A 9058-nucleotide genomic window follows, 5' to 3' on the forward strand; every position below is an offset into this window, starting at 1 on the left:
TGTTCCTGACAAAATATGTCTGGCCCGATCCGGTAAATCGGCTGCGATAGCCAACTGGCCCAATATCAGGGCTAAAATCCTGTAGTCTGATCTCTGCATTATCAAAATGGTTGTCCATTAATTGATTAGTTGTCGAGTGATTGATTAATTGTAACAGCTCCACCACAGACGGCTGTGGTGTCCTTGAGCAAGACACTGATACCTCGAAATGCTCCCCGGGCGCTCCAGTGTGTTCCACTAACATGTGTATGTGTTCACTGTGATGGGTTAAATGCAGAGAACAAATTTCGTGTGTATGCATGCATGTTCATGACAATAAAAGGTGATTCTTCTTCTTCTTCTGCAAAAAAATCTTGGAAAGTTTGTCTGTCGGGTTGTTACTTCACAGGCTGGTTCCAACATTAGGAATTGATGACTTGGACTGTACCATTTGCATTCTGGGGTGGGGAGAATGGTTTTATCGTAACTTAAATCAACAATAAGACTTGGGGGTGGGGGGTTGACATTTCTTTTGTGACCTGTACAACAAAAACAGAAAATTAATTCCTCTAGCAAAAGTTAAAAATTATGGAACATTGCATTTGTGATTGTTTGTCCATTTGATAGATAACAGGCAGGGCCTATGTGACACAGGACAAAAAGGGAACATAAAGGAACATTATATTTGTGTTGGTCCACCTGTCTGTTAGTTAGCAGACTACTTTCTGGTTCTAACCTTAAGAATAGATGCACAGTATTATACCATTTGGATGCTGGGGTGGGGGGAACGGTTCCATGTTGACTCCAACAATAAAAAGAGTGAACAGTGAAAAATCATTGCACGTTACATATGCTTTTCTGGTTCTGATATTGAGGCAGAGGATTCTACCATTTAAATTCTGCAGCAGGGGAACAGTTGCATCGTGATTCGCACTGCAAAAACGAAAGAAATCCCGCTAAGAAAGTATTTATATTTGTTTGTCTGGCTGTTTGCTTGTGATCAGGCAGGATCATTTGATGAATAGCGCTCCACCATTTGACTTCTAGCGGGGGAATTTTGGTTCCATTGTGGCTCAAAAGTTTCAAAAAATAAAATAGAAAATTACCCGTAATTACACAACAGACAAAAGTGAAAATTATGAAACGTCACATTTATGTTTTTTTGTTCATCTCTTTATTAGTTAGCACGCTACATAGCACAAAAATAAACAAATTCCTCTCACAAATAGATAAAATTATGCAGTGCTTGTTTCCATTTCTGGTGCAAGGGGGACAGATTTGCATCCACATTTATTAGGTTCTTTTAAGAAACACAAGACAGGTTGTGCACTTTTTGCATAATGACAAATAACAAACTGGTCAACAAACGACGATCACAATTAATAATTGGTGTAGGTAAGTATATTTTGAAATAGCCATGTTCCTATGGACAGAGGAACCTTTGGATATCAGACCTCTGGGTACACTTTTGCTTTCAGGGAGTTTTTGGCCGAGGCCCATGAAGCAGCGTTGGCCACCTCACACAAGGCCTTATGGACAGACTTCCCTGTGGAAAGCGACACCTCCGGAAGATGAGCAGAGAGCGCTAATGCTGCCCGCTTAACACTCTCTCGTTTCCCAGGGGGAGTGAAGAGAACCTGGGGCACGAGACCGTACAACTGAAAGAAGAACACGGCCATGGCGTGAACCCAGGAGGGGAGGGTGGCACTGGGGGTGAAGAGCAAGACAGCGTGGCTGATTTGGAGTGGCAGGCATAGCAGAACTAAGAAGGAGACAGACAGAGCCAGAGACCGGAGCCTCCGGTAATCATACTTAGGGGCGTCTGACTGACTAAACTGCTTGGCGTTCTTGCATTGCAGATCGAGGTAAAGAAATAGCAAGAAAAGCAAGGGGAGCATGAATACAGCTGTCCCGTGGACATAGACCAAAAACTGGGGGCTGAGGATTGTGTCTGGGGCACAAACACCCCAGTGGCTACTATGAATCTCAGCATAAGTGAAATTACGCAAGTCCTCCATGTAAAACTTCGACAGGAATCCTCCATACGGAAGGTGCTTCCCAATAACCATCCGCTCATAGGGATATTTAGGGAGAGGTGTAAGACTGGGTAAAGGTGTGGTCCAGTTGCTGTCCAACCCGAGGTCAGCTGTGTCCTGATCTTGGCCCATCCTACCCCACCTGTCGAGGATGTCGGAGCTGATGAACTGGCCGAATGATGTCAGAATGGTAGCCATCCAGCACAGTAGGACCACACACAAGGCTCGCTGACGGGTCACCAGACTGGAGTACCTGGTGTTCACAAATCACATAAGATAATATGCTTGATTACATGATGGGCTCCAAATCAATCAACTCTAGATCTAAGACATAAGATCTGTCGTAATCAAACGTGCAGTCAAGTAGTCAAACGCGCATCTGTATTTGGATTTACAGCAGAACTGTTATGGCTCCTCTTAGGCCGAGCTATACCCTCCTCAAAATACCATGGAAATGTTTAACTCGTAGAAATGCATGAAAGAGTTACGTCCTGACCTAGCAGTACAGTATATGCCCTGTGGGTGGCTCGTGAACATTCTAGGATGTAGTCTGCCTTTCTCCCAAAGTCAGCTGAGATAGGTTCCAACTTCCATGTGAGCCTGAACAGGATGGATGGATGGATGAATGATTGGATCCAGCACTACAGTTCAGTTAATTGCTGTGTCATGCAGACCTTTGCTGTTATTCCATGGTCAAACGTTCTGGAAGGTGCCAACATGTGGGAGACTTGCAGACATGTTAGCAGTGCTGCCTCACAGCAAGAAGGTACCTTGTTCAATTTCATGCTGGTCTCTTAACACCTGAATTTGGGTCTTTGCTGCATGGGTTTATAAATTATGACATATCAGGGTTGTTTCCAGTCAATTCCCTTGACCATGGGCCCTGGGTGTAACATGTTTCTCACCCACTGCTTGAGCTTATATTCAGAGCACAGAGTACATTGTACATGTGACAAAGTACCTTTTGTAATAAGCAGGAGCGAGTCTAGGTCGAGTACTTTGAGAAAAAAAATACAAATAAATAAAAACTACGTATGAACACGGCATAAGAACACGGCATCTTGGCATAAGATACTTCACAGAGACATTTCATAACGTATCAGATGAACTGGGCAAAAACTCTGGTATTCAATTAGCTAGCAATAGCTTCAAGTGCCTAATTAGCTTTTCAGCTAATAGCTACGCATTACACACCATTACAAGCCCCTGTTGAGTCAGTGAGAACCGACACATATCATAGAGCAATTCAAGAGGAGGCATTGAAACATTGCTGTCATTTCATAGACTGTGTCAGGGTTGTAAATCAAGCATTACCTGGTCATTAGCGTTAACACAGCTGGAAATGTGTGTAGCTGCTCTGACCATAAATATGAACACAATACGCCAGCGCGCCGTAGAACCCTGGCAAACCAACATGCCTGCGTGGCGGCCATGTTCAGAAGGTCGATGTTCAAAGGCAATGTATGGACTTTAAGTCATAATTTGCTGATTTCTAAACCGATTTTCACGTAGTTTACTTTTTTTTTCAATGCCTAAGCGTGTGCTATCACCACATAACTTTCTTGAAAAAAAGATAAATGTTTTTTTTTTTTTTTTTTTTTTTTTATTTTATTTTATTTAGAGGATGAATTCATAGGGTGGGCTAAGGCAAGTTTTGGGTGGGCTTCACCCAAAAATAGTGTTGGCCTCACCACTGGTAATAAGCAATCTATACCCTATCACTTACTGGCATTACAGTACCAACCGCTAATGCTAGATTAGTAGATTTACATTACGTTCCAGAAGGCTACAGATGCGCTATTAGTCTGAAACACAGTGCACTGTGGGAATTTTAATTTTTTTTTTCTTTATATCTAAGACTTGCTGAGTTTTCTCTGCATGCTTGATGCAGGTACACGGGAAGGGCTGTGGGAGGGTACGTGCTGCAGAGTCCCGAATACTCAAAAGCACACTACGGTTCCCCCACGGACTACCACAGATGCCAGTATGTTCCCTGGCGACCTCCCAAGTTCTCATCAAGGTCTGACAAGTTTTTCATGTTCTGTTAAATCTTTATTCAAATAGCCTGACAGCTTTTAACCACGTTTGTAGCCACAGTAGATCCACACTGGGATCTGCTTTATGTCTCCTCCCAGATGGTGTCATCCATCCATTTTCTACCGCTTATCCGAGGTCGGGTCGCGGGGAAAGTAGCTTGAGCAGGTACGCCCAGACTTCCCTCTCCCCACCCACTTCATCCATCTCTTCCGGGGAGATCCCGAGACGTTCCCAGGCCAGCCGAAGGATGTAGTCTCTCCAGCGTGTCCTGAGTCGTCCCTGGGGTCTCCTCCCTGTGGGACGTGCCCGGAACACCTCACCAGGGAGGGGTCCGGGAGGCATCCGAATCAGATGCCCCAGCCACCTCATCTGGCTCCTCTCGATCTCAACGGCTCTACTCTGAGATCCTCCCGGATGACCGAGCTTCTCACCCTATCTCTAAGGGAGAGCCCAGACACCCTGCGGAGGAAACTCATTTTGGCCGCTTGTATCCGGGATCTTGTTCTTTCGGTCACGACCCACAGTTCGTGACCATAGGTGAGATCGACCAGTAAATCGAGAGCTTCACCTTTCGGCTTAGCTCCTTCTTTACCACAACGGATCGATACAAAGTCCGCATCACTGCAGACGCTGCACCGATCCGCCTGTCGGTCTCGCGTTCAATTCTTCCCTCACTTGTGAACAAGACCCCAAGATACTTGAACTCCTCCACTTGGGGCAGAATCTCATCTCCGACCTGGAGAGGGCACGCCACCCTTTTCCGACTGAGGACCATGGTCTCAGATTCGGAGGTGCTGATTCTCATCCCAGCAGCTTCACACTCTGCTGCGAACCGCTCCAGTGAAAGTTGGCGATCACGGTTTGATGAAGCCAACAGAACCACATCATCTGCAAAAAGCAGAGATGCAATACCGAGGCCACCAAACTGGACCCCCTCTACGCCTCGGCTGCGCCTTGAAATTTTGTCCATAAAAGTTATGAACAGAATCGGTGAAAAAGGGCAGCCTTGGCGGAGTCCAACCCTCACCAGGAACGAGGCCGACTTACTCCCGGATATGCGGACCAAACTCTGACTCCGGTCGTACAGGGACCGAACAGCCCGTATCAGGGGGTTCGGTACCCCATACTCCCGAAGCACCCCCCACAGGACTCCCCAAGGTACACGGTCGAACGCCATCTCCAAGTCCACAAAACACATGTTGACTGGTTGGGCGAACTCCCATGCACCCTCGAGGACCCTGCCAAGGGTGTAGAGCTGGTCCACTGCTCCACGGCCAGGACGAAAACCACACTGCTCCTCCTGAATCTGAGATTCAACTTCCCGACGGACCCTCCTCTCCAGCACCCCTGAATAGACTTTACCAGTGAGGCTGAGGAGTGTGATCCCCCTGTAGTTGGAACACACCCTCCGGTCCCCCTTCTTAAGAAGGGGGACCACCACCCGAGTCTGCCAATCCAGAGGCTTGGATTGGTGGACACCAATGGGTTCAGGGATGGCGGCCACGACAGGCACCAACCACCTTACGGCCACAGCTCCGGTCGGCCACCTCAGCAATGGTCCACTCGGACTCTATGTCCCCCGCCTCCACCGGAACATGAGCAAAGTTCTGTCGGAGGTGGGAGTTGAAACTCCTTCTGACAGGGGATTCTGCCAGACGTTCTCAGCAGACCCTCACAATACGTTTGGGCATGCCACGTCGGACCGGCATCTTCCCCCACCATCGGAGCCAACTCATCACCAGGTGGTGATCAGTTGACAGCTCCGCCCCTCTCTTTACCCAAGTGTCCAAGACATGCGGCCGCAAGTCCGATGACACGACCACAAAGTCGATCATCGAACTGCGACCTTGGGTGTCCTGGTGCCAAGTGCACGTGTGGACACCCTTATGCTTGAACAAGTCCAATAACATAACAACGGCCCCCCCCCCCGATCAGAACCCAATGCGTGCAGTTTGATGCACTGTCGTCAATTGATTGGTTGACCATGTGTCAAGTTCATGTCACAACAGAATGGGAAGAAGACAAAGGAAAGAATGTCCTCTTCGTGTACCAAATACTGGATGTTGTATTGTATTTTCCATTCTATTAACTCTGTCAGCCAGATCATGAATTAACATTCAACACTATCAAAATACAGTGTTACTGAGGTGTCTTGGTGCTTACTTGAGAAATGACTCCAAAAAGCAAACATTTTATTTCAACTTCCATCTTTAAAAATGAATTCAATTTGATAAAATCATAGGGGGAAAAGCAATAGTTTTCTCCCCCAAATTGTTTTTATGTCAATCAAACATCCTCGAACCTATTCATATTTATTTACCTTTTATCTCGGCTCACAAGTCAAGCAAAGTGTGCGAAAAAACAGTGCCTGTAGCAGTGAGCAGTCTGTTTTGATGTAACACTGTCCCATATGGCGCATCCTGGCATGTTTACAGCCCCTTTTTTCTCATAGTTGAATATTGATTTTTCCCATTTACTGCAGAGGGCAGCTCGAGAGTGTGTTTGTGGACTGCGGGCTCCCACGTTTACCCTCCATTCTCACATGTCTACATCTACGAAGGCGGTAATGAGCAGTGTTTATTGCTTAATTAACAGTATGTGTTTACATGAAAATTGATTAGGTGGTGCCATAATGGCCACTTACAGTATCTATTTGTAATCCAGCACTCACCTGCTGGGCCAGTGGTGCTGCAGGTGGCAGTCCAACGTGAGCAGCACCAGCAGGCACATAGTGAACAGCCTCACAAGCAGGGGGCAGCACACCAGAGTGATACAGGTGTACAAGCACTGCGGGGTCCTTGAGTTAAGGAAGACAATGACAGGGATCTCCAGCGCGCCCCCTATAGCGCCCACCCAGCCCAGGCACAGGCAAAGGCAGTAAGACACGCTCCCGTGCTGGGGACTTGCGCCCTGGCTCCCGCCGTGGACGTCGGCCGCTGTGCCGCCGACCGCCATACATAACCTCACGCTCACCACTATCACGGCCACTGAGACGATGCACTGGCAAAGAGAGTACAGCCACAAAAGTTCCATGCCTGGAGGGATAAAAGCATAACATTTATTAAGGATGTGGAAACTTGTAAAGATTTACTGGTCTGTATTTATGTAAATATGCATGTACAATATGTAGACGTTTTCTCTCTAGGGTTTAAAGGCTACAGGTAACACGAATACAGAGAAGGATGGAAAGATGCTGGAGCATTTTGGGGTGAATGGCTGTACAATTAGGAATTTGTCCAAACTTTTGGTGAAAAATACAAATCGCAAACAATTCCAGAGTTGGAAGCACCACCATATATGGCATCATGCAAGACCTCAGTATGTCTCTCAAGACTGGAAATAATGTGTCACATTTACGTCTTGCCTTTGTTCTTTTAATTTTTGCAGAATTGTTTTTCACTTTTAACTTATTTGAGTCAACTAGTTATTGAAAGGCAGTGTGGCCATTTTTAAAATTTTAATTGCATTTACAATAAACCAATTATCTAATAAAGTTAGATAAGATAGATTGGTTTAAAATCAACTGGGATAGGGTCCAGCTCTCACGCAACCTTAAGCCTGGTGCTTTGGGTTCCATGTTTTTGCTTGAATTCTGATATCCACCCAAAGCTATCCATTAAATTTGTTGTTTCAAAAAAAATAATCAAATACAGGGGCATTTTTTTTTTTTACATTAAGGAATGATACTATGATGTGAATAAACATTTATACAGTTCAATGGTCTTAACAAACCAATGGCAACTATACCATTACCCCCACAAGTGTCTTTTGCTTTTTCTGTGACTTTTTGTTTTTTTTATGATCTCACCATTTTAGGGTACAAGTGTTGGCAAAGTGGTAAAGTGTAATGACACCAAACATCTCTCTCTCACACACACACACTCACACACGCACGCACACACACACACACTTTAGCGCTTGTCCTCATTATGGATGAGCTTGAGCCTATCCTAGCTGACTCTTGGTGGGAGGAAGGGTACATTAGGGACTGGTCACCAGCCAAGTATGGAAAAACAACCACTCTCACTCACATTCACAATTTTGCGTCTTCAATTAAGTTAACACAGATGGCCCTGTGCGAAGATTCCAACACGAGAACCTTTCGACTCCAAGGAAGATGTGTTTTCCACACTTCCGCAAGGGTTTCCATTTCATCAGAAATCAACCTAGTCACAAAGTAGGAAAATTGGAAAGTGGGAAAGCAGTATAAGCATCACTGTCCGGGCCTAGTACAATATGGCGAAACTAAAAATACTGTAGTGAAAAAAATAAAATCCACATGCACATCAGAAAGGTGTTGTGTTTTGTCTTTATGTGAAATGGTAATTTCCCATCTCAGCAACAAAGGGAAGAGTGAGAATAAAATTTATTCATACAGGCTTTATTATTATCAGCTGTTAACAGTTGTAGGACAGTTAAGAACGTAAAAATTTTACCTAAGACATTACCAGTATTGTTAATAAAGCTTTTATGTTGGCAACACTAATCACACTAAACTCATTCCAATGGTGCAATCTGCTTCTGAATCTGAACAAATCTTGGAACACTTCAACTTGATTCCACTGTAATACATTTTACACCCAACAGGCATAGCAAAACAAACAAAACAGCAAAAAAGTGGGTGCAGATGTGTGGAGTTAATGTGATACAAGCTTTAGTCCGGGAGCAGACAAACTGGCAGCGAGCAGGAGAATATTTTTGATGGGTCTAGCGAAGAGCTGGAAACAAGGCCAGCGAAAAGGTCACAGAAGCACGCCACTGAGAATGTGAGCGCCATGTAAAAGTATGTGTGCAACAGGCACCTGCACACTTTTGACCATTGTTGTTCAGCTTTCCCATCACATACTCTGCAGAGTCTGACCTATTAGTGCAGATTGCATTAGAATTTGCATTCCTAACACTCGCGCACGCTCTTCCCTATGCCTGCAAAACGTATTAGATGATGACTGGCACCAAATTCCTGCACATGCTCAAACAGGAGCCTCACACAAAGCGCGCAATGTTGG

General features: G+C 45.4%; 1 protein-coding gene across 1 annotated transcript; it reads right to left on the minus strand.

Annotated features, from left to right (window-relative positions):
* Positions 1 to 1427: 1427 nt before the first annotated feature.
* LOC133401926 (adenosine receptor A1-like) lies at positions 1428 to 7085 on the minus strand. Its single transcript, XM_061675457.1, has 2 exons — positions 6724 to 7085; positions 1428 to 2268 (listed from the first exon to the last, which is right to left on the minus strand). Exons 1-2 carry the CDS (start codon positions 7083 to 7085, stop codon positions 1428 to 1430), a joined length of 1203 nt encoding a protein of 400 aa, XP_061531441.1.
* Positions 7086 to 9058: the final 1973 nt, after the last annotated feature.

The sequence above is a fragment of the Phycodurus eques genome, chromosome 4 (genome assembly GCF_024500275.1).
Source record: "Phycodurus eques isolate BA_2022a chromosome 4, UOR_Pequ_1.1, whole genome shotgun sequence".
NCBI classification, from domain to species: domain Eukaryota; kingdom Metazoa; phylum Chordata; class Actinopteri; order Syngnathiformes; family Syngnathidae; genus Phycodurus; species Phycodurus eques.